Source organism: Carassius auratus, chromosome 4 (genome assembly GCF_003368295.1).
Source record: "Carassius auratus strain Wakin chromosome 4, ASM336829v1, whole genome shotgun sequence".
In the NCBI taxonomy this organism is placed as follows: domain Eukaryota; kingdom Metazoa; phylum Chordata; class Actinopteri; order Cypriniformes; family Cyprinidae; genus Carassius; species Carassius auratus.
The window spans coordinates 7,875,720-7,901,919 of NC_039246.1; the positions used below are offsets into that span (position 1 = coordinate 7,875,720).

Below are 26,200 nucleotides of genomic sequence, written 5' to 3' on the forward strand. Positions count from 1 at the left end.
ATAGTGAATCCAGTATTGATAACTCTTTATTAGTACTTTATGCGAGTTAAACACTTGTTGCGCTTTCATGTCACTTTAGGAGACTTTATCCATAACCTTACTAGAACGGGCATCTTATAATACGTAAAATGAAACGGCGTTTATTTATAATTAAAGTCCATAAATCTGCTTGCGGTGAGTTGTGTGAAACTTAAATCTCGTATCTTCTTTTTTTTTCTAGTCTGACGCGCCGCGTCGCTCGCGTTAGGCTGTAAAAGTCGCCAAAAGAACTAAAGAAAAAATGCAGATGTGAATAACAATAGTTGAATTTCCATGAGAGTTACTCTTTAGTCCTGAGAGGAGGTGCGTGCAGGTTTATGTTAATGACTGTGTGTGTGTGTGTGTGTGTGCTTGGGGAGAGACGCGCACGCACGGAGCCATTTTGTCCTCACTTTAAACTTAACGTGGGTAATGTCACTTGGTTCCATGGATGCCAGCCTGACGAACAGTGTTTTCTCCTGCTAAAAAGGCTACAATGAAGGATAAAAGAAAGTCGACGTGCCGGCAAAAGGAGAGCTGACCTGTTTTTCCTGCATGTTTTGTGGAGTCTTACACCATGGATCTTGTAATGTGTTGGTTATTATGGGTTCACCTTCTCCTCTGCGCTCCTCTCGTGGGATGTTTCGACATGCACCTCTCGGAGACTTCGCGTCCTGGAGCGGTTTTGGCCAATCTGTCACTGGGACCGGGTTGGACGTATAAAATAGACAGGACTTTAACTTCCGAGTACATTGGGAACTTTATTCAAGTGGACTGGAGAGATGGAGTGGTGCGTTTAAATGGGGAGCTGGACTGTGCGCGCGCCCCTCACAGCGCGCTCCCTCTTTATTTCAAAATCCAATCATTAAAAACCGAAGGACTAGTTAACGCACATTTCAATGTATTCGTGCACGGACGAAATTGCGTGTTTAAATATAAAAGGAAGAGAGTGACGAAGCCTGATATAAGCGTGGATTGCATTTATAATTTCGGACGAACTTCCTGCTTTTCTCCAGGTGATGTACTGGTTAGTTTTAAGGACTATTTGCCTGTCTTCACAAGAAACTCTGGTGTTTTCATCACTTCTTGCACCTCAGACCACCTGAATGTGTTTGTGCGTAACGGGACTTTACTCGTGAAGGACGCGTACTGTTTGGAGACGGACTTGAGACGCCTTAAAGAGACTATCCGGTGTTCGCTCCGTGATTCAAACGGTGAGTCCCTTTCTCTGTGCCTCAAATTACGATTCGCCTCGGTCCAAACATCATTAATACCCTCTGCGCAACACGTATCAAATCAGTGGAAACCGAGGATACAGCGAGCCGTGAATTCAGCGCCTCAGTTTCAGTTACCGAACTACCAGGTTTCTGTTCCAGAGAACGAGCCGGCGGGCACGAGAGTCATCACCGTAAAAGCGATTGACAGCGACCCCGGAGAGGCGGGGAGGATCGAGTACGGCATGGAAGCGTTATTGGACAGCCGTTCTAACGACTTCTTTCAGATAGACCCTCAAACCGGCAGCATTGAGACTGTCCAGCCATTAGACAGAGAAGTTAAAGACACGCACGTGTTTAAAGTCACAGCAACTGACAATGGCGCGCCGCGACGCGTTGCCACGTCGATACTCACTATTACAGTCAGTGACACCAACGACCACGGGCCCGTTTTTGAACAGAATGAATACAGGGTTAGGATACGAGAGAATGTGGAAGTTGGTTTTGAGGTGATTACAGTCCGGGCGACAGATGGAGATGCACAATCCAATGCGAACATGATATATAAGATCGTGAATGGCGAGGGTGTTAATTCTGGGTTCGAAATTGATTCTAGGAACGGACTGGTCAAGATTCGCGTGCGTCCAGATAGAGAAACTATGGCCCAGTATCAGCTTATAGTAGAGGCCAATGATCAAGGAAGGGACCCTGGGCCTCGCAGTGCTACCGCAACACTATACATCACAGTTGAAGATGAAAACGATAACTATCCTCAGTTTAGTGAGAAGAGATATGTAGTGCAGGTGCCAGAGAACGTGGCCGTTAACACTAAAGTGGCCCAAGTAGAAGCCACCGACCGAGATGAGGGCAATAACGCCAAGGTTCATTACAGCATAATCAGCGGCAATGTAAAAGGTCAGTTCTTCATTCACACCCCAACCGGAGCCATCGATGTCATAAACCCTCTGGACTACGAAATCATCCGAGAATATAACTTGCGCATAAAGGCCCAGGATGGAGGCAGGCCTCCTCTCATTAACGGAACTGGCATTGTTGTCATCCAAGTTGTGGATGTGAACGACAACGCTCCTATGTTCGTAAGCACTCCTTTCCAAGCCACCGTTTTAGAGAACGTACCCATTGGATATTCGGTGATTCACATTCAGGCCATCGATTCCGATTCTGGAGAAAATGCTCGTTTGGATTACAGCCTCACAGACACCACTCCAGACTTTCCCTTCACCATCAATAACAGCACTGGATGGGTAACAGTCAGCACTGAGCTGGACAGGGAAACCACTGAATATTACACCTTTGGAGTAGAAGCCAGAGACAACGGTGTTCCGGTAATGTCGTCCTCAGCTAGCGTTAGCATCACTGTCCTAGATGTGAATGACAACATCCCGACGTTCACCGAAAAGCTATACTCGCTAAAAATCAATGAAGATGCTGTTGTAGGGACCAGTGTGTTAACTGTTACAGCTCTGGACCGTGATGTAAACAGTGTGGTCACCTATCAGATCTCCAGTGGTAATACGCGGAACCGGTTTGCCATCACTAGTCAAAGCGGAGGAGGACTCATCACGTTGGCGCTGCCGTTAGATTACAAACAGGAACGCCAGTATGTTCTGACTGTCACCGCCTCGGATGGTACACGCTTCGACACCGCGCAGGTGTTCATCAATGTAACTGATGCTAACACTCACAGACCCGTGTTCCAGAGCGCAAGCTACCATCAGACCTTCAGCGAGGACCGACCCATCGGATCCACTGTTGTGGTAATCAGCGCCACAGATGAAGATACGGGTGAGAACGCACGCATTACCTATATCATGGAGGACAACGTCCGACAGTTCAAGATCGATCCGGACACAGGTGCCATCACCACGCAGATGGAGATTGACTATGAAGATCAGGCCTCCTACACGTTGGTCATCATCGCTCGTGACAATGGGATCCCTCAGAAGTCTGACACCACCTATGTGGAAATCATTGTCATGGATGCCAATGATAATGTGCCACAGTTTGGGAGGGATAAATATCAGGGTACCGTGTTTGAAGACGCACCTGTGTTCACCAGTGTGCTCCAGATATCTGCTTCAGACAGGGACTCGGGGTCTAATGGGCGCGTGAGCTACACCTTTCAAGGTGGCGATGACGGGGAAGGAGACTTCATGATTGAGCAGTCCTCTGGAATCATAAGAACCCAAAGGAAGCTGGACAGAGAGAACGTTCCAGTGTATAACCTGAAGGCATACGCAGTAGATCGAGGTGTTCCGCCTCTCAAAGCAGCGGTGGAGATCCAGATTTCTGTTATGGACATCAATGACAATGCTCCGGTTTTTGAGAAAGATGAACTGTTCATCTACATCAAAGAAAACAGTCCTGTCGATTCAGTGGTGGCCCGGATCAACGCCATGGATCCCGATGAAGGAACCAACGCTCAGATATTGTACCAGATTGTGGAAGGAAATATCCCAGAGGTCTTCGATTTGGATATATTCACTGGAGACTTAAAAGCACTCGTGGATTTGGACTACGAGACCAAAATGGAGTATGTGCTCGTCGTGCAGGCCACGTCCGCTCCTCTGGTCAGCAGAGCAACCGTCCACATTCGGCTGATTGATGTCAACGACAACGATCCCGTCCTGCAGAATTTCCAGATTATCTTCAACAACTACGTCACCAACAAATCCAACAGTTTTCCGTCTGGGATTATAGGAAAGGTACCTGCCTATGACCCAGATGTGTCAGATAAGCTCAAGTATAGTTTCACTGAAGGAAATGAGCTGAGTTTGCTGATTCTTAACCCAAACACCGGAGAGCTCAAACTCAGCAAAGATCTGGACAACAACAGACCTCTGGAGGCCACCATGAAAGTTTCTGTCACAGGTCAGTCAACGTTTCTTTGTTTCTCTTGAATGGACTGTCTTTGCTTGGAATGTCTCTCAAGTTTGAGATGTTGCAGTGTAGGATATAAAAATATGATTCATTTGATTTTGGATGTCAGTGATGGATCTGCTGCTCTGAAGGGCTGCGTGTTTTCAGGCTGTTCGCTGCAGGCTGAACCACAATCCTGTTCTTCTGCTTACGAGCTGTTTGTTAGACATGCTGAAGAAGCCAAGAACCGTTTGTGCGTGAGAATGAAGTCTCAGTTCATCGAAATCCCTCTCAGTGTTCTGTTATGAAATGTTTGAGATGAGCAACACATCATTTTTTTTGTATTGTAATAGCTATGCACTTCTGGAGACTAATTTCTCACTGCCAGATCACTCAGGTTATCTTTTCATTCTCTGTGATCTTTTATCCCACACATTTTTTTTTTCTTTTAATGCTTTTACTTAACGTTATTTTTACGTGGCATGTTAGTGTGTTGTTACAATGCTTTATCATATCTCTGGCAGTGTTCGATTATGCCATGCTCACATTAACAGCCAGCCTCTTCAAATGGCATCAGCTTCTCAATTCTCATGCTCTTCCTTCACTGTTTCTGTCCTTTTTTCCTATCTCTCTTTTCCTCCCACATACCGCTCTTCCTGTTAATTTGCAACTTGCAATTCAAATACATCACACAGAATACAGCTCTCTTGTCTGTATTTTGTGGCTTTACGGCCATGTCTTTGTTGGTCTGATTAACTGGTCCTCATCTGAATGCTCATGGTCATTGTTAGGGTTGTAATGAGCCGCATTCATGCCATGCTCTCTCATTCATGACAAAGACACATCGGATTCCATTGCCATTGCAGTTGCCATCCTCTTTTACCCCCTTCCTTTTTGGTCTGATAAACTAATACATTTTATTCCTTGGACATACCCACATGTGAGATGTTAGGTAACCATTAACACTGCTCATGTGACCTCTTCACCTCCAGCCCAGGGAAAAGGAAACGGCCCTTAAGGGAAAACACGTGACAGACTCCGTAGCTAGGTTTTAATGTCTACACTGATGTGTGAGTGAATGTAATGCTTTTAACTGATAACGAGGAGTCTCAAATTCAGCCTTCCTCTAAAATGTAGCGAATGTCTTTTGATCATGCAATTTTTGATTCTTAGCAGAGCTGAAAGAAGACAGATTAGACGGAAATAAGTAAGGTAAATAGTTTTGTTTTCCATCAGGTATTTGGTATGCTAAGTTAATTACCGTACATTTGCTTTAATGCATTACTATTTGGTGTTTATATTGGTTATACTTAAGGCTAGGGTTTTGTTTAAACCATAAAACCTAAGTATTAAAAGCTGATCTTACTTTTAACTAATCTGACTTATCATTTTGACCTGGCAAACAATAAAACAGGCACACAAATGCTAAATTATATATATTATATATATGTATTATATTCAACCTGAGTGGCCTGAGCCACATCTAGGGACCAAAATATCATGGAGACTTGGTGATGGGCTCTTTTTATTTGGGGCTGAAAGCAGCCACACAGAACACCCTAGAAACCACATAGCAACATGTTAAAACCCAGTCAAAACAAATGCATAGTAGCGCACTAGCAACCACCTACTATAATCACAGTAGTGAGTTTTGTATGGGCAAGCACCACTCACATAGTTTTACAAAATGTAATAAATTTTTCGTTTTGTTACCGGATTTCTTCAGAGTTTTAGCAATATTCCTTGTCATTCATATTCAAATGTACCAGAGTCCACAATTAAATGCAAAGCGATAAAAGCATTATTATTCATATTCAAGAAAATGTGCCGTTTGTTATTATTTCCTACTGGATCCCACCCTCAAAAACGTAATCTTAAGGCGGTTTTGTTGAACAATATATTAGACTACTATAAAACCCGGTTCTTTAAGTGTTTTAGCGCACAAATGGAACACTATGAAGACACTGTTATCTTTCACTCCTCAACAGGTGTTTTTCTTATCGACTTAGCTTTAATTATTTATATAAGTACTTGGGGACACACAAGAAGTCCCAGATATGTCCCTGATAAAGCGAGTTAACATTCTAGTCAAAACAAAGGCCATTCTAGCCTAAAACAACTCCGGTTTGCCCAGCAAACACGACAGAGTGAGGGCCGTGTGTTTGAACAGTAACTTAATCTCTCTTATCTATGTCTGCTAACATTCAACAAGCCTTTTCCCGATTCGAGGGGTGTCCTCCGCAAAATGATGCCGCTTTTTTAGCCCTGCACCATTGTGCTTTGTTTCAGCGGATCAATACGGGTGATAAGCCGTCTGTCAAAGCCTTAAGAAACATGGAGCCAGCCATCATTTATACTGGTGAAATTGCGCTTGTTTGATGTCTTCAGCTTTTGATTTTGATCCATGTCACATCTTAAGAGTAGAGGGGAGGTAATTAATTACTTCTAGCCATTTTCTTCCTTTTTTACCCCTGCTGTCAGCAAATGAGCCTGCCAATACATGCAGACTTTTTTAGCGGGTTGAGCTTCTGCCCGTGAGCCACTGCGTCTCTGTCTCATGTATTTGACTGAAGCCCACTCAGTGCTGCAGGACTCACATACCTGGACTGATCTACATTGCATTACCAAACTCTCTGAACTTGTATTTCAGTTGGGACTTGAAGACAGAGCGTCATATCTTGCAAGAAGTTCGTCAGATTGTCAGATGATTGAGGTTTATGGATAAATGATTGCATATGGCAATTACACTTTATTTTTTCAATTTACTTTGAAATTGTAGAAAGAAATAGTTTGTTTTTGTAAAAAGTACTCCCAATGAAATTCATCAAAACTGATACAAACTGTAAAATCAATTATGTTAACAGTTAGGGAGACCGACAGCAGCTAAAACATGCAAAATGTAAAAATATAATTGTTTATTTTTTACTAAATTAAAAATGTGTAATGAACACAATCTAAATCGAAATATGTAGCTGAAGACTACAGAAATGCATGAATTGACCGATGTATATTAATAAAAAAGATATGAAATACATTTTTTTTATAGAAAAATACCAGTAAAGTATGTGTTTTGGACTCGTAAGAGTTATTTACTGTTTTTAATAAAGTTTCAAGCTAGCTGACATACACAAGTGCTATGGAAGCCCATTTCATACATAAATAAATAAATTAAAATAAATAAAGCAAGGTAATTGTGACCTTTTTATATCGCAATTCGGACTTCATAGTTTTTTTAAAAAAAACTTAGCTTCGATATATCAAGGTTACATTTTCACACAATGTTCTTTACTTTTTGAAGGATGATTTTATGTAAATAAATAAAATAAAAATCAAAAAAGGCTTTGGCTGGGTTTTCACAAGCAGTGTCACAAAAATCATATCACTGCTAATTAGAGGTGTGCTCTTATTCACAAGATATAGTTGGATAAAAACATAATCCTACATCTGCCCTATAAAGGAGGCATCTGTAACATTCTGACTTTTTGAAATGACGGAACGACGAAATGAGAGGCAGTGGATGAGTAGGACTCAAAGTCTTTCAGTGAGTAATGTGGATGTGTCTATCCGTGGAGCTCTGCAGCTGTCGATTCCCCTCAGGCCGTATACCTATGAGTAAACGGAGTAATGAGCCGAGTTATTTGTTTGCAATGACTGTTATGAATGTTATGCCGTGATACAGTATATAGGTTAAATGTAAAACCCTTTGAACTACCTCATAGAGCTGATATGATAAATCATTTCGTCCAAGTCTAAACTGTTTACTAGAAAGACTGTTCACTGTCTTAAGTTGTAGAAGCTGTTTCATGTGTGAGTCAGGCTAGGGCTGGCCAGCTGTGTCCTCAGATCTGCTCTCTGACATGGACACGGCAGCTGTACGAGAGACAGACAGAGACTTGAAGCACTGTGAAACTGCCTGTCCCCTGTCATCTGCATGCCATTAACAGAGGAGATCTTCAGTCCAGGTGTGACTGTCCTTCTCCCTCGTCTACACACGACCCCCTGACCTCTGACATCACTCTGACATCACAGACATGCTGCGGGTGTCACTCTGTTAAATATAGTACTTTGTTTAAAATGACGAATCTCACTCAACAGAATATTGGTTGTGGATAGGACTCAAATAGCGAAAGTGTGTGTGATCCCAGGTGAAAAAAGTGCACTTCCATAATGTACTTATAAGTGCTCTGTTCTCACACACCACTGTTGTATTATAATATACTAAAAATGATTCTCTAGTACTTCTGAGATCGTCAAGGTGTTTTCACCTGTGCTTTTTTGGGACACCTTGAATATGAACTAAAATGTGTTTTAAACCACTTTCTCTGTATTTAAAAAAATGTATTTAGTTGCCACTTGTACACTTGAACCCATTTTTAATACATCACTCAGACTTACTACAGTTGGTAACTCAAAACATTTTACAAAATAAAATACAGAGATAAAATGTAAACTTTAATGCAGGCATGTTGATAAAGATTTTAGGTTTCATAATATACGAAGTCTGTTTTTTTGTATTTTAATTAGTTTTGAAGTCGCAAATATGTATTTTGGTTTACTTTCCATTTTCCCCTTACATGCTAGGTTTTCTTTTTCATTTATGAATTTGATTTATTTTAGCTCATGATATTAATAACACTGGTACTGGGTGGTTATTCAGTGCCCTTAGCATCTTTAATATTCCAACCTGATGTCATGAGAAAACAAAACTGGTTTACATTTTGATGAATTTGGTGGGGAGTTTGTATGAATTTGGATGAGTGAAAACATACAGTTTTTAGAATTAAACATAAGAGTACTTCCCTAAACCTAAACCTCAGTAGGGTGTCAGTAAATTTAAACAAATTCACCAAAAGGTAAAATTGCTATGAGAGAGTGTCTCTAGACGCAAACACTGTTCCGTTGCTGAAGTTTTGGTAGACATAACGAAAATGACTCGAGGTCTGTGTACTCCAAACACGCTCAGTTTTATTGAAACTTTTCGGTTTGCTTGCATTGCTGTATCCGTCCCTAGTGTCTGTTGAAACTCTTATTAGATTACTTTAGGCAAACAGTGTCAGCACTGTTTCCTTACCCGTCTTTATTTGGTGCAGTTCCTCTTGAACATTGTCTTTTATTAACAGAGAGACAAATGGGCTCTACAGTATTTGATACTAGCAATGTTGGTTAACAGCAGGATTCTTTAAAAAGGTTAAAAGTCAACAAAATGTATTGATAAAAGGATGAAGGTCCTCCTCGTCCTCCTCACATTCCTGATCTCTGATAGCAGAATACAGCCTGAGACCGGGGAAACCTGACCATTAATTAAGCGAAAATAACAGTGCGAGCTGTCTGCATCTCTGTTAAATGAGCAGGAAAGGAATCTGATTCATGTTTAATCTCGCAAACTCATTTCAAGGTGGAGAGAGAAGACAGAGACAGTGATGCGGTCTCGAAACCAGTGCCAAGAGGGGCAAACAATAACCGTTCAAGGTTTGGGTCATTCTAGGCTAGTTTACATGAGAATATGCGTTAGCATTGTGTTTAAAGAAGAGCTTTTGTACGCTTCTAAATAGTTTTGTTTGGGCTATAATGTTTGCAGGCCTCATTTGCCCTTGACTGCTGGGAAATTATAAGGATTTTTTGTAAATTTTAAAGGAATGTTCTGGTTGCTCTGCCACAGAGAACATTTTTCACTCGCTTTGATTTTCAAAATAAAAGTCATGTTTACAGCTACTTAAAATGGAAGTGGTAAGTGGTAAAATACGCAGCCCATATTTTTGTTGAAGAGCGAAGATGTGTGTTGTTTCATCTGTAAAATTGTTTAAATCGTCTTTGCAGCAGTGGGACTATACTGTTCTGGGCTGAGTATCTTTTCTGGTTGTGTTTTACCAGCATAATTCATTTGGGTGGAGTTTGCTCAATGTAAACAGTACTTTGTGGATAGTTATGCCCCTTTTTGGTGTTTCTTAAACATATTGTGCATGCAAATCATACCTGGCTTTTACCGCACTGGAGACAACTTGGAAAATAAATTACAGGCCGTTTTTCAAGAACCGCTTTCTGGATGCTTGTCTGAAAATGGCATCTCCCTCGGGCAAAACTACTGAGATCTGAACCACAGTTCACTCCACCTGTGGCCTCCAGAAATGTCAGAGATGTTTGATGATGTTCTACAGCCCTTTGCATACTTTCTGTGAAGATGAACTTTTGCCTATCCAGAAAACGAATAGTCTGCATTCAATCTTAAAAACAACTTCCTCGAACGCAACAGAAATATGAAGCGCGCCTGAAGTGGCAGGAAATCCTACAAAGCATTGAATCTCTGAATGGTGGCATTCAGTGAAGAGCGATTTATAAACTGTCCGCCTCTTTGTCAATTTTCTAAGCCTCTTTAAGAATACCATGAACTCTCGCCCAGGATTAAATGGCTGTTTGTTCAGACAGATCTCTGGTTGGGCAGTCCGGACAGGTTGGGTAGTCATCAAGGTGCGTTTTTTAACTGTCTAGGCCTGACCTGTGAGCTCGGGTGAATTGGAGGTCCCATTCTCAGGGGCTAGATTTAGTCCAGACTTTCAGACGTAATCCAGATCTGTGATTCCCCTGGCTGGAAGTCGGAAGGGGAAACTGTTTGCGTGTAACACGACACACTTTCCGCTTCATCCCAACCCTATTCTGCTGCACATAAAAGATGTCTTTGTCCTTAACACTAAGGAGCTAGAAAAGCATCTATTTCAGCCAACGGCCAAAAAGTGTGACATTACATGTGTCCAGTGGTGACCGACTCTGCGTTTGGAGGAATATACTCCAAACGCTATCAATGTGAAGCATTAAGGGATTATGAGGGAAATTAAAGCCACTTTTGCTTTCAAAGACTTTCCTGTTTTCGCTCAGCATGCATGAACTAGCTCATGCTTTTCTATAATGGCTGGCCTGTAATTCAATATTATTATCAATACTGATGTATGGCAATGCCACTATATAATAGAAGCATGTATTTGATAACAAATACTTGCGTCTTGGCTGTTGTTCTCAATAGTTTGAGCGACATGCTTTTGCTATTGGGGTGTTTTGGTCGTCACGAAATTTGATACATGGGCGGCTATCCAACACATTTTAAGCTGAGCATTGTTGGGGATATTACTTCTCTCTGATAAACATACGTGTTGTCAAGAAATTGCTTTGAAAAAAAGCTTTGTTCTTCTTCGGAACGCAATTTAAGATATTTTGGATGAAAACTGGGAGTTTTGCGATCGTCCCATAGACTGGCAAGTAAATGACACCGTCAAGATGCAGAAAAGTATGAAAATCATCTTCAGAATAGTCCATCTGCCATCAATGGTTCAACCGTAAAGTTATGAAGTGACGACAATACTTTTTGTAGTATCCGAATAAAACAAAAATAATGACTTTATTCAACAATTTGTTACGTGTGTCACTCCAAATCAGCGTAGCGCCATTTTGGCTACGCAGGCAAGATGTATTTTCTACCTATATTTACGCTTTGATTTGAAAGAAAACAGTGCTTCCTGTGTCGCTGCTGCATCATACAGCTCAGATTCACCAAAATGGGGCTACGCCGATGTGGTGTGACACAGAGGAGACAAATTGTTTAATAAAGACGTTCATTTTGTATTATTCGCATAAATATATTTTTTTGTCATCACTTCATAACATTTCAGTTGAACCCCTGATGACAGATGGACGACTCTGACGATGCTTTTCATACTTTTCTGGACCTTGGCAGTCTATGGGACAGACACAAGCCTCCTGGTTTTCATCCAAAATATCTTAAATTGTGTTCCGAAGACGAACGAAGCTTTAACGGGTTTGGAACGACATGGGGGCAGGTGATTAATGACAAAATTTTTATTTTGGGGTAGAGTATCCCTTTAATGATAAATAATACCAATTTTAATAACTGTACAAAGCATCAAACAGACAGTACAGCTAACATTCATAGCCTCCCTTTCGTCCATGTCAAATGAAATGTTGTCAGCATGACAAAAATCAGAGCAAGACAACATTGGAATACTTGAATATGCCTACAGAAAATGTGACCACTAACAAGAGAAAGTTGTTGGTTAACCAAAGTCACGAGAGGCTTGCAGGGCGTTCACATTTTTTAGGCTTCATTTTGAGACTCACTTTGCACTTTTTGAACCTTCGGGCAAAGCTTAACTAAACTAGATGTACTGAATTTGTCCTCTAATTTAGAGGTGTCAAGCCTGTGTTTTAAAAATGGTGTCACTTCTTTCAGGGGGAATGGTTTCACCTCCCCCTGATTATATAGCCAATATAACCATTTCGTTCAGGACCTTTACCACCTCACAATGACGCTTAAAAACAAAGCTGAATGTTCACAGCTTAACATTAGGTTGTCCTCTCAAATTACATTTACATTAAAGCCGGTTCTGTTTCACGATGGAGGCAGATATTCTCACACAATGCTATTCCCTGTTCTGTTCATAATCTGTGTTATTTGGAAAAATGATCTGCGCGCCACGGTAACCTTGGCCAGGCTCAGTGTTTTATTTATCTCTTGTCCCTAATGATAAGCGGATTTAGTAAGCTTGAAGTTTAGCAGGGGCTTCGGGAGAAATGAAAAAAAAGCTTTTTTTCTAGATTTCCCAATATAATTATATTCAATATCATTATATATAGAAAAAACAACATCCAGGCAAATGTCAATGAACAAAATAAAAGATAATTACAAATAGTTTTATCTCATTTCATATCTTTCTTGAATTTCTGTTAGCCAGCAATGAACCTATCTAAACCGAAACATATGCATTTCTGTTTGCAACTAATGTAACTTTTAATGACATGTTTATAGATAAGAAAGTCCCACCAACACGCCATCTGTTTTATCAGCAGTAAAGAAAGTTAAGACATCACATTATAAACATATTCTGTCAGTTTTAATAATTTATTTAATGATTTATTTGTTTTTGTAGTCAGATGGATGTGTTGTAACAGGGCATCCTGCATATTACAGATCTGTTATCCTTACTTGTTTCCTAATGGTTTGCTGTTTGTGTGATTTATGCTCTGGGTCTGCTCTAGGGTTTTTTCGGTTAAACAGATCATGGGTAATAATCTCCTTTCTGCTCAATGACATTTACTTCAAAAGGTCAGAAAGGTCACATCTTGCCTGACCAGTTCAGTTTAATGACTATAGTGTAGTATAGAGCCTTATCAGTACTGACACTCAAGCTCTCAAGAGAGGTCATCTGTGCTTTCAGAACACACACAGACCAGAAAAAGTGAAGCAATCTTTAATAAAAGCCAAACTTTCACACATTGAATGGTAGCTTTTATATTAAAAGAATGATTCTTACAATAACCTGTAAATAATAATAATAATATGTTTTAGTTGCATGGCACCTTTCATCCAGAAACAAGTTGGTTACTGGTCAGAATATAAAACCGAAAAATGAAGCACTTCAGTTATAAAAACAACTAGAAGGGCAATAACGTCATTTGAATGAAAGTGGAAATGAAAATAAAAAAGGAATTGATTAAAAAGACTCAATATAATGATTAAAGTTACTCAAGTTAAAAAATAAAGATATGTTCATAAAAATACTTTATCCAGGTCATATTTAACTCTAAAATCAATATTCAAATGTATATAAAAAAAAGAAGAAATTATGCGTAAATAAATTAAACCCTATTTTTAAGACATTATCACAGTTGTCACAACAAATTGAACCCCTAATTTGAATTACTTAGAAAAAAGTCAGTAAAACAAGTCAAGTTACAATTTAAGTTAGTACGTTATTATTATATATAATTTTGAATTGTTAAGTATTTACACTTTTGTACTGAATTCAGTTTAGACAGAATGATTTTCATTACTATATTAGTGTCTATTACTTATGAACTGTTCAGTTAAGCTCCTTCTTGGATGTGCTGTTTTACCTCGGCCAGTTTCTTTATTTACAATTCTGTGTTCACGTTACGGAAGTGTCCCTTGGGTTTCTCTTCAATGCAAATGCTCCTATAAAGAGTAGAGGGGGAGGTTCAAGGGGGTTTTCCATGTCAAAAGGCTGCTCTTGAATGAGCTAGTGTAAGGGTCCGGCCCATTGTCCACACTGTTCCTAGGTGTTGCGGACTCGTCAGGGTGTCTCAGTTCACAAAGCTATTAATGGACTGACAGACAAAGCATCAGCCTGCGAGGGTTTCTGTGGTGCTGGTACATTTAAATTGGCCATGAACTTTGAGGGTGTTGGAAGTTTTGTTGACTGTCTGCAGGTTTTCCTTTCGTATGTTAAAGAGATTCACCGTCTGTTGTTAATCATTTGTTGTTAAATGTTAGGTTTAATGTGAACTATGCAGTTTGAGTTCTAATCTGACAGATGTCCTTTATGCCTGCTAAGGTCAACAGGATATTAAATGTACTTTATTTATTTTCTAATTGTCTGGTCCTATCGCAAACGATCAATCAGTGCACAATAGGGCTGTCACTTTTGTGATTTTTTTTTTTTTTTTGATTTTTAAGACATAAGTGTTCACTGAATTGATTGTAAAATCGATTTTCCATGTCTAAAAAAGACGTTTCCTTTTTCAACGTCAAATAACGGACGAACGTAAAGAGAGCGCTTTTCATAACTCAGAATCTCCTGTAACGTCTTCCACGCCGCGCTAAACGGCGCTTGTTTGTGAGTTTTGTTACATATATATATATATATATATATATATATTAATTGTTTAATTCTTTTAAAATTAATAGTGTACATATTAGGTTAAAAATCGATTACCTATTTTCATTTTAGAAACTTTTTTTGGTTGGCCAGATCGATTGTGCAATCGATTTTCGAACTAAAAGTGACAGCCCTAGTGCACAATATTCTCCACACACAAACTTTTTTTCACATAATATGTAATTAAATGTAATAACTTTGATCTGAAAATCTGAAACAACTTTTATTTTTCTGCTGATGTAATCAGGGCTGTGTGGGTGGGGAAACTAAATATTAACCAGTTATATCATATCCTTATATACATGATCCAATCAAATCCCAGTAAATAAAATGAATGAATGAATGATGAACATTATAGCCTACATTAATGCATCACATCATGCAAGTTAAATGCATTGTGTATGCACATCCTGACCTTTAAATATGAAAATATGAATAATTTTAGGGATGCCCCGATACCACTTTTTCCAGTACTCGCCCGACACGATACTTTTATTTTTGGTACTTGCAAATACAGAGTACCGATACCGATATTTTTTTTTGCCTTTGTAATTTTTTTAAATATTGAGTACAGAAACCAAAAGAGCATGTATAATGTTAGCTGGTTAACGTAATTTATTAAATAGATACAGTCAAACCTACATTTATTCAGACACCTTCAACATTTCACATTAGCATAGTTTATTCTCTATAGTTTAGAAGATGGTAATAAAACATAACATGAACTCATAGTTAAACTGTGTCAGAACAAATTCATCTTGTTAATGTTAGATAACTTTGATAGAAAGGTATGTAAAATATTACAATCTAGTAATAAATCTAGAGTAAAGTACGAGTACAGGAGCTCAGTATCGGGCCTGATGCCGATAGCAGTATCGGTATCGGTGCATTCCTAATTAATTACATTACTAATTGGATTTTCTTTTTACAACAACAACAACCAATCAAATTAGCCCTTGTGTCTTCTTTATACTGCCATATATTTTCTTTCAGATGTTATATCTGTGTACTTCCTTTGTCCTGCCCTTTACCGCAAGCAGATGCCTATAGCATGTGTCCCCATGTCTGGTCAGTCGTAGAGGTTTACCAGCCCTCTCAGTCATCTCTGTGATGTTGGGAATTCGTTTTCTGGACAGGGACAGATGCAACAGATGCATTCTAAACATGTTTCCTACATGAATGCATTCTTTTTTTCTGGGGACTAATCGTTGTCAGTTGTTTTATTTACTTTGTGTCATCTGTATGTCTCAGGTTTTTCTACCAAAATTCCTACAAAGAAGGTCCATTGTTGAGATACAAGAATAGTATATGAAATAAAGTGGATATGCTCAAACCATTTAGTTTTGGAAGAATTCGACGCAATAATTTTGAGTGCATATTACACATCAGTTTGAGAACAGGTTGATACATTGTTGACATCTATTATTTCTCAAGTGAAACGTCTGAGAAGCAGAAGGCTTAAGCAAAAGCCCTCCTCTGTACTCCATTTAATCTAATCGATGTATTGCAGAAGCCATTGAAATATTAAAGAGATCTAATTTAAGATTTTCTTTCCTGTGAGAAAGTCTCTAAGACGTCATTGTGTACAACTGATTTACTCATTGTTGCAAGTAAAGGGTCCTTTTCCTTTCACAAGGGATGCCACAGTGTCACACCATGGGAGAAACTCAGTTTGAGCAAAGGGTGTGCTGTTTGTTTTGGGATTATTTACCCACAATGCACCAGATGACTTTTTTGGTTTTATGTCTTTATGTATTTACATTCTTGTTACGTTCCTGTTTACTGCATGTCTTGTAGTTATCTGCGAGTTTATTCAGATCTTTTTGTGTGCGATTGCTGTGCTTATGTGTAATTGATGCTAAGCATGTTGTTATTATTATTTAGATTTATTATTTGTTTTCATTTATTTATTTTTTTATTGTAACTGGTCAACTTGATGTTTTGACTAAATTATTTGAAATTATCCTGTTATATAGATATATATATATATATATATATATATATATATATATATATATATATATATATATATATATATATATATATTTTTTTAACTGCACACAAGTATAATTTAGGTCATATAATAATAATAAAAAAAATGTAAATGTAAAATATAAAATACAAAAAGAAATAATAATAATAAAATGATAATTATATATAGCATGTCACACCATAAGATACCAAACAACTACACAGATAATTTCATAATGGCACAAGGTTTTATTGCTGTGCACATTGCATTCAAGTATAACTGCACTATTATTACTGTGATGAAAGCACTGCATACTGCATACCATAAGCCTGCCTCTCTCTGTCTTTGTTGTTCTTCCCTAAACTAAAAGTAGCATGTGTCAGCATCCTGTTATCCTTATTACAAACCCGCCCACACACACACACACTGACTCTCGGGACAGTGTCATGGTGACTGCTGTGCGCTTTAGTCATTTGGCTCAGTGGCTCTGTGTTGGCTCTGAATCACCCTGAAGTAAAAATGTTGCCATGCAGTTCTTGACAACAGAAAAGTGTCAATCTGTTACGTTAAAATGTTACGTTGACTCATCAGAATTCACATGAACCTGTGTTTTTGTAATCAAGTGTCGGAAGCTAGTTTGTTTTAGTCAACTGGTTTATGTTCAACTGCTTTTTGCTGATGCATATCTAGCTCCTAGGCCTATATCTATCTGCTACACTGTCTAAATCTATAAACTTTATATAATCTGTCGCTTCTAAAACTTGTACAAAGATATCCATGAACATGTTTGGTTAAAACTGTCTCTTTATCACTGTTTTAAATGATGCTGATCTTTTTTAGTTCTCTATTGGTTATGTTAAGTGCTAATGTGTTTATTCCAGCTTTATCAATTGAACATAATTTACACCAAGCTAAATATATTTTTAGATTTAGTAAACTCTGTCATGCAAAATGTCTCGCAGGAAAACTGGAATTCAACAAATAAAAGTGAGTTATATTCATGAGGAAATCCTGTTATTTCTGTCGTATGGGATAAAAATAGAAAGAAATCGGATGAGGTTGAGCAGTGAATGAGGGTATGGAGGGATATTAGATCTCTAAGGAGGAGAGGGCAGCAGGGCAGGAGTTAACCTGCTCATTCAGTAGAAGTTAGCATCGGTGAACTGTGACCACATCGCACTGCTGGAACCTGTTCATAGTACCGGAACTAATTGTGGAACCACCCACTTTTTGGGCAATTTCGCGCAGCGCGAACTGTGTGCGATTTTAGTACCAGACTTCCATTTTTCGAGAACCAAATTAGCTACTCCGGGGGGGGGGGGGTCTAACCAGCACAACCGGTACTACTCGTGATGTAAGTAGATATTGATTGGTCAGATGCATTCGAAAACACCCGCCATGATTTAAAACGCTGAGTGAACATACTGTAAATATTGTCAACTTATTTCGCAAGTATGATGAACAGCGATAGAGGGACGGATGCTGAAGTGCAGGATGCTGAAATCCGCGAGACACAACAAAAACAAAGCTTCGATCACAGCGTCCTCCTTCCTCCTGTTGCTAACGTTGTTCTTCTTTGCTTCCGTTGTTGAACGCCGCGCACAAATGACATCGCTGACAACCGGCTTATGCCACTTCCTAGTACAGTCTGTCTGTGCGAATGCTACCATTTAAATGGTACTGGGAAATACTTTGTGCAAAATCTGCCCAGTATTTTAGTACTTTACATTTAGTTCTGGAACTAAATGGGTGCGAATGGCCCTTATGATGCTATGGCCCAAACCTTTAAAGCACCCACTCAGAGCAGTATAGAGTTTCAAAACCTGAATGCAAGGATAGCAATTTTTTTGCACTGAATGTCCACATTGAGCTGCTTTGATTATCATATGTAAAATTTGAATGATCACATGGCTAAATATGCTGTTCGGATTGACAGTTTACTTTATTTTAAAACTGCTCAGGACTGGTCAGGGAGGATTGAATACTCAAAAAGGGGTGCTATAACGCATAGTTTTTACATTAACATCTTTTATGGTCAGTTCAGGTCAACAACATCCAACAATTTGAAAATAATTTTTCTGAACAAGTTAAATTAATGAAGAATAATTAATCTAAATACTAAGCTATGTTCCTGAATAATAATAATAACAACGTTATGATGGCACAGATATTTGAAACACATTGCCTCCTTGAGTATTTAAGGGTCATTATACGAAAACGTGCCATTTTGTGTCCCTCAGGAAAAAAAAGCTCTGTAAATCTTAATAAAACATAAAAGAAATAGAATATTTTATATTTTAGTTTCCATAATGCCTCATAATATAAGAATAAATTATTTTCTGTTTCTTTGGTTTTTAAAGGATTTTAATCACATTTTTGTACAAAGCATCTTGAAGAAATGTTGAAAATGGCCTGTCCCTCAGTAAGATTTTTCTACTTCTACTTGCTATCGAGGCCAAAAAAGTCAAACTATCATAAAAAAACATATACTTGTATAAAGCCTTAAGTGTCAGTTCATTAGTCATAAATGGATTTTATTCTTAACGTGTCAAATAAAATAAAAAAACACACAATTTAGTCGGGTCCCTAGGTTCTCGTCAACCCTGTTACTTTTTATAAAAACACCTCTTTAAAGATAATGGACTGTTCCAAAAGTTGCATCAGTTCCAGGAAGTGACATTATCTGACTTTCATGAAGTTGATGGTAGAAGACAAGTAAGTGTTCTCTTCTTTTTAATGAATTTTCTTTGAGGTTATGTAATGTCTGAAAGACAGGGACACGCTCATTGTGTCAGCCCTGTTACCAGAAAAGCATATGTTAAAACGTTTTTTGTACATATTTAAAAATTTACATATATGATAATATTTAAGCCTCTCATTAAGGCATGTGATGTAGTGTCATTACCTATACCTCATGGCTAGTAATGGCCGGCAATAACCTTTTTCGTCAACCCTGTTACCGTCAACCCTGTAACCATTCCAGGGTAAGAGGGTTGACCCAAGTACGCTTTTGTGTGTCTTACCCATGTTGTATACACAAGAAGGGTTAAATCAAGGGCAACTGGACTAGGTACGTCCATATTTGAAGCTATTGCCTCTCATCCAAGGGGTTTCTTCATTTCTAAATGACTGATGGGGAGTGCCAGGCATTTAACCTCTGTGGGGTTGTCACCCCTGAGCCAACCCTTCTTGGATAACTATGACCTGGATGACTGAGAATTTTAACAGACATACTTTTCTTACAAATAGTATACATAATATACATGTTTTTACAGTTTTTATCCCTAAAAATCATGTTTTTTTATTTATTCTACTGATAGATAGGCTAAAATATGTTGAGGTTACTGATCTATACTGATACACACAAGTGCATTGGGTTTTATAAATGTGCTTTATAAATCAAAAGTCATTATTTTTTTTATTATGAGAAGTCAATAAATTAACAAGCTTTTCAGTTTGCATTTGGGATACTCTCCATACATGCACTCCATCCAAATAGTTTGAAAAAGTTTTCTTGTCAAAAAATAAATCAAGCTTGTGTGACTTGTATGATTATTTGATGGCATGTGAACTACTTACATTTACAGTATGCTACACAATCATAAATAATCAGGGCTGGGGTGTAACGAAATACATGTAACAGCGTTACGTATGTAAAATACAAAATATGAGTAACTGTATTTCGTTAAAATTACATTTTAAATAAGGGGTAATCAGATTACAGTAACATCTGAAAACTATTTTAGATTACCAGTGATTACTTTTATTTTGATGTCATTTATTAATTTAATATTTAAGTTTGGGGATTTCAACCAATACCGCGACTGATTTTTTCCCGTTACAAGCACATAACGACACAAACATTCTCCTAGAAATCACACTATGCATTCAGTCAACAGATCCATACGAAGCATGCATAAAATAAAGGTTTATGAAGTCAAACAATAGCTTTATGTGGTTTACAGATGAACTTCTTTATTCATTCGAAATGTTCAGTATATTCTTTGGCTCGGTAATGCAAGTTCACGATCCAATTCGTGAACAGATGATTCTTATTCGTGAATCTTTTAAAATAATAATTTCCTTTATTTATTTATTTAATGAAACCAGTGTGGAAACCAATGCTTCACTAACGGGATAGATCTGGGTCAGGGTATATTCTGGCAAACCGTTTACCAATCAAGTTTCTCAATTGGCAAAGCAAACTGTGGTACACGCCACTACCAACACAGAATGGGTAAATCTGTGTTTTCTCAGCACAATATCATAGAAAGTATGAGGTTTGAGAAGTAGAAGGCGGGGCAACAGTTAAAACATTTTAAAGTTAAAGTTCATGCAAACAGATAAGTTTCGGTTTTTCATCATTTTTATGCTAAAATATCTCAATAGAGCCGTCTACATAATATGCTGATTAGTCATGTTGAATTAAAGGTTTATGAATGTCCAATTTAGACTCCATTACAACCATAATTGTAACTCAAACAAGCAGTATAATCAATACGGTAGCTGTTGTCAACCCTGTAACTGATGTGTCAACCCTGTTACTTGTATAATATTCTAATATAACTTAAAAAATGTAAATAAAAATATAATCAATTAATTGTAAATGTTTAGTAAGAGAGGCTAATAATCCACTCAAAATTGAATTGAGGTGTTTAATTTTTGTTTCCATACATTTTTCTTAAAACAGAAGATGCTGGGAGAGTGTAATTTGGAAATGAACGTATTCATCCCCTTAAAAAAATAAAACTTTCAATATTCTCAATTCACAAACACTCTTAATGTAACAAGGGGGAGTATATCTTCCACAGTATATCAGATTTGTTCTATACATGTATTTAAAACCTTTTCAAAAAGTAATTAATATGTTGGTAACAGGGTTGACCAAAAACACACATTTAAATTAGTTAAATGAAAAAAATGAAAAAAATAAGATAGCCTGAGATGGCACGGCACATTTTCCTGAGAGGTAAGGATCTACTTAATCCTAAAAGGGGCTTAAAGATTTTCAAAACAGAAATTTGAAAATCAAACATTAAAAGTGGGAAATGGCACGTTTTCGTATAATGACCCTTAAGTTTATTACCAACACCGTTACTCAAAAATGCACAAGTGTGCACTTTGGGATTGTGCTAACAATATGTAAACATGTAAACCAGTCTTAAGTGTCGAAATTGAGATTTATACATCATCTGAAAGCTGAATAAATAGGCTTTTCTATTGATGTATGGTTTATTAGGATCGGACAATATTTGGCTGAGATACAACTATTTGAAAATCTGGAATCTGAGGGTGCAAAAAAATCTAAATACTGAGAAAATCCCCTTTGAAGTTTTCCAAATGAATTCTTAGCAACGCATATTACTAATCAAACATTTAGTTTTGATGTATTTACGTTAGGAAATTTACAAAATATCTTCATGGAACATGATCTTTACTTAATATCCCTTTGATTTAGGTCCTAAAAATATACCCCAGTGGCTTAAGACTGGTTTTGTGGTCCAGGGTCACATATGTTGATGTGTAGTGTACGTATAGAACATTTCCTGCCTAGTTGTTAGAAAGTTAAGTTTCGTCTTCAAAGTCACCCACCCATGTACCTCCTCATGACTCTTAGTTCCAAGTGTATCGGTTGCAATGTCATAAGATCTCTCTCTCTCTCTCTCTCTCTCTCTCTCTCTCTCTCTCTCTCTCTCTCTCTCCTTTTCTCTTTAAAATTCTCTCTCTTGCCACAGTGGTGTTTGGTTACGGACATTGTTAAGCCTGGTTACTGATAAACAGGGTGCTTAGTTACCAGCCCCCGGATGGTTGGCTCTTTTCAAAAGGAGAAAAAAGGGTTGCCAGGGGAAAGAAGGAACTTGTGTACGTTTGAAAAAAACGCAGCTGAATCAGTAGGCAACGTGGAGCCATTTCCATAGCCGTTACGAGCACACATTTATTATTGGCTCTCTGTTATTCGGTTGCCCTCGGCCTGTTGTGAAAAACACCGCCCATAAACTTTTTAACGATGTACTTCGTCCACTGCTGAACTCTTTATTAGAAGCAGTGGGAACACTGCCATTAGAGACATTCAGTGTTATTGGTCGTTTCTGATAAATATTCTTGCAGAATATTGTGATTTGTTCTGGTATAATTGGCTCTTTGTGGTCTAGATGCAGAAGTTATACAACAACATACCTTGCATTCCTATATAATCTCTGTTGTCTACCTCGGAAACGATCCCTGGACAGGGATTGAGCTGAAATATCTAAATTAGTTAAACATTAATTTAGAAAGTTGTGATGCAATCAGGAAATACATCAGAATTCATCAGACCATGCAACAACAGCTTGATGCTGTCTACGCTGAAAGCATCAAAGGGAAAGTTCCAAATCCATTCGGACTGTTGGCGGAAGTTGGACAAGCATGTGGAGTGCATCAGAAATACATCGGGCAACAGTTTACTGTTTATGTCTTGCACTGTGCCACATCCGATATAGAGAGTACCACTGATTATAATGGGTTCTCCTTGATTTTGTCACGCATCCGAAGTAGATACAGTGTTAGTAATTGCTACTAGCGCTTTGCAGGGTGTAGGAATGAATCTAATTTGGAAATCTTTATCAGTACCCAGCCATATACATATAATTGCTTAGAAAAGTAATATGCCATCTCTACTCATCACACACAGACAATTTGAAGTAGGTCTATGTCATATCTGTATACCGAATAATGCCCAACATTAATAATTTTACATTTAATAAATGTTATTAATAATTCCAAAACAGACTTTTTATATTTGTGTGTGCATATTCATCTTTGAATGTATATTCAGCAGATATCTGAAAAAGTTCCAGTAGTGGTCTTATAACTATTGTCCTGCGGCTCGCTTTCAGGTTTTGATGTTTTAATTGAGTTTTGGCTTGGCCTCTTTCTCTATTTTATCTGGTGCTTTACTCCTGTGGAGCGCCGTAAACCCGATTCACCATCATGGCAGCAGACATCCATCTGAGCCCCCCCACACCCATAGATTTACCACCCCTCTGAGAGGAGAACAAAGATTTCAACCCAGTGGTTTCGAGTGGGGGGATCTGGGGGGATTAAGGCCAAGAAGAGGCACTGCAGGGCAAGCCAGGTGCATTTTATTTTTCACCAGACCACAGCGAAGCGCTAAGGATTCTTTGCTTGCACACATATGCTGTTCGTTCCTGAGAGTTTATTGGGCCGGTTGGATGTTTTTACAGGAAGACTAGCTTGTTAATTAGGCCCAGTAGTGACATGCTGGAGGGTGATTTGTGATTTCAGTAATAAAAAGCAAGATTTTAAGTAGTTGCCTACTTATTAGCCCTTTTAAAACCAAAATAAGTATTCAGACACCAGATATAATTTGTAATTTATTTTTTTTTACTGGTGGATGCAGGACACTATAATAAACCGTGACATATTTTACCCAAATGAAAATTTATGGGGAAGTCGTGGCCTAATGGTTAGAGAGTTGGCCTTGCCTTTGAAAGGTTGTGAGTTCGAGTCTCGGGCCGGAAGGAATTGTAGGTGGGGGGAGTGAATCTCTCCACCCTCGATACCACGACTTAGAATGTCACGTCACTTTCACTTATTAAAATGTGGAACCAAAAATTATTCAGACAATTTGACCTGAACATGTTTTGCTTAAGTGTTTTTTTTTTTTCTAATGTTACCTTTTTACACCGCAAACTGAACTAATTTAAATCGTTGTTATCTAATTGTGTACTTAGCATTTACATTTATGCATTTAGCAGATGCTTAAAGAAACTTACATTACATTTAGGCTAACAATTCTCCTAACATGTGTTCCCTGGGATTCGAACCCCAAACCTTGCGCTTGCTAACGTAATGCTCTACCACTTGAGCTACGGGAACCAAAAATTATTCAGACAATTTGACCTGAACATGTTTTGCTTAAGTGTTTTTTTTTTTTCTAATGTTACCTTTTTACACCGCAAACTGAACTAATTTAAATCGTTATCTAATTGTGTACTTAGCATTTACATTTATGCATTTAGCAGACGCTAAAAGCAACTTACATTGCATTTAGGCTAACAATTCTCCTAACATGTGTTCCCTGGGATTCGAACCCCAAACCTTGCACTTGCTAACGTAATGCTCTACCACTTGAGCTACGGGAACACTTAAAGTTAACAGCTGAAAGCTATTCAAACTAATTAATTACATACCTTTTTATCGAAGTTATCTGACATAACAAGATGAATTAGTTCTGACACAGTTTAAATCTGAGTTCTTGACCAATTTTATCATCATTTTCCAAACTATAGCGAATAAACTGTGATAATGTGAGAAATTTTGAAGGTGTCTGAATAAATTTTGGTTTGTGCTATTCCACAAGTAATTGAAACTTACGCTGCTGTTTTTCATACATTTAATTATCTTCCTTTCTCAAATGCTCACAATCACCAACGTGGTCATCTATTGTTGTCTTCACCAGTAATTTGTTGTTGTTGTTTATCTCATTGGTTTCTTTTTCAACTATGAAACAACAGGTTTTGGCAGTGTTGCAATTTTGTCATGCTTTACACTGTACACATACTCTGGCATACACATAAAAACCATAGTATAAGGAATAAATCCAGACAGAAGTGGTCATAGAAGATGCATTTGAAGTACATTTTAATACCAGGTAGAAACAGTGCGCACCCCTTATTACTTGTGATTGGATTAATGAGAACACATATTAATATTAGATCGAAACGGATTTTAAATATGATTAAATAGGAAACATTAGATTGGCAAAATCTATTACAGCTACAATTTTAGTTTTAATGTTGCACTTAAATACACAAACAAATGATTATATGACGCTTGTAAAATGCTTTATTGCTGTGTAAAAGTGAATCAGTTCAGCGTAGCAGGAGTAAAGATATCCAAGGCTCCCGTGCTACTCCTTCCTAAGGATGAAGAAAGCTTGAAGAAAGAATTCAGGAAGTATCACACAAATCCATCAGGAACGTGCCATCATTCACTCATTTATGAGGTCTGTCTGGCTTTTGTTCTTATTAGGGGCACCGCTCTGTTGAGGACCAGGAAGATGAGAGCATTCCTTACACTTCTAATACACTCCTATGCTCTGTTCTGCCTTCTTTTTAACTGGTGGATTCTTTGAGTAGTGCTATAAATCACTCAAGTGTTTAGCCCAGTTAAGGTTTGAAGACTTTTGCTCTGTCACTTCATAGAAAAGCACTGAAAGACAAAAAGATGGTTTTCTTTTGAGGTGAATTACTGCCTCTGTTCAATGTAAAATGCTCTTGAAGTTGGGCCTTGTCGCCACATGTTGTCTTCTACCTGTGCGAGGAGTTTCTTCAGAAGGGAGCGAATGAATTTCCTGAAGACGTTGGGTGTGAACTGAAACGACAAGAAATCGTCTCGCAGTTATCACCGCCAGCTCTTTGCAGGTTAAAGAT

The 26,200-nt window shown here is 38.1% G+C and overlaps 1 protein-coding gene across 6 annotated transcripts in view; it reads left to right on the top strand.

Moving 5' to 3' along the window:
* Nucleotides 1-387: 387 nt before the first annotated feature.
* Nucleotides 388-26,200, top strand: part of celsr1a (cadherin EGF LAG seven-pass G-type receptor 1a) — an 83,538-nt gene continuing 57,725 nt past the window's right edge. For 5 of the 6 annotated variants that reach the window (XM_026225491.1, XM_026225473.1, XM_026225482.1 and 2 more), the window contains exon 1: nucleotides 388-4,124. In XM_026225491.1, coding sequence (XP_026081276.1) covers nucleotides 596-4,124 — 3,529 coding nt within the window. In that variant the 5' untranslated portion in view covers nucleotides 388-595. The remainder of the gene's footprint in view (nucleotides 4,125-26,200) is intronic. The other variant, XM_026225514.1, reaches the window with a different exon arrangement.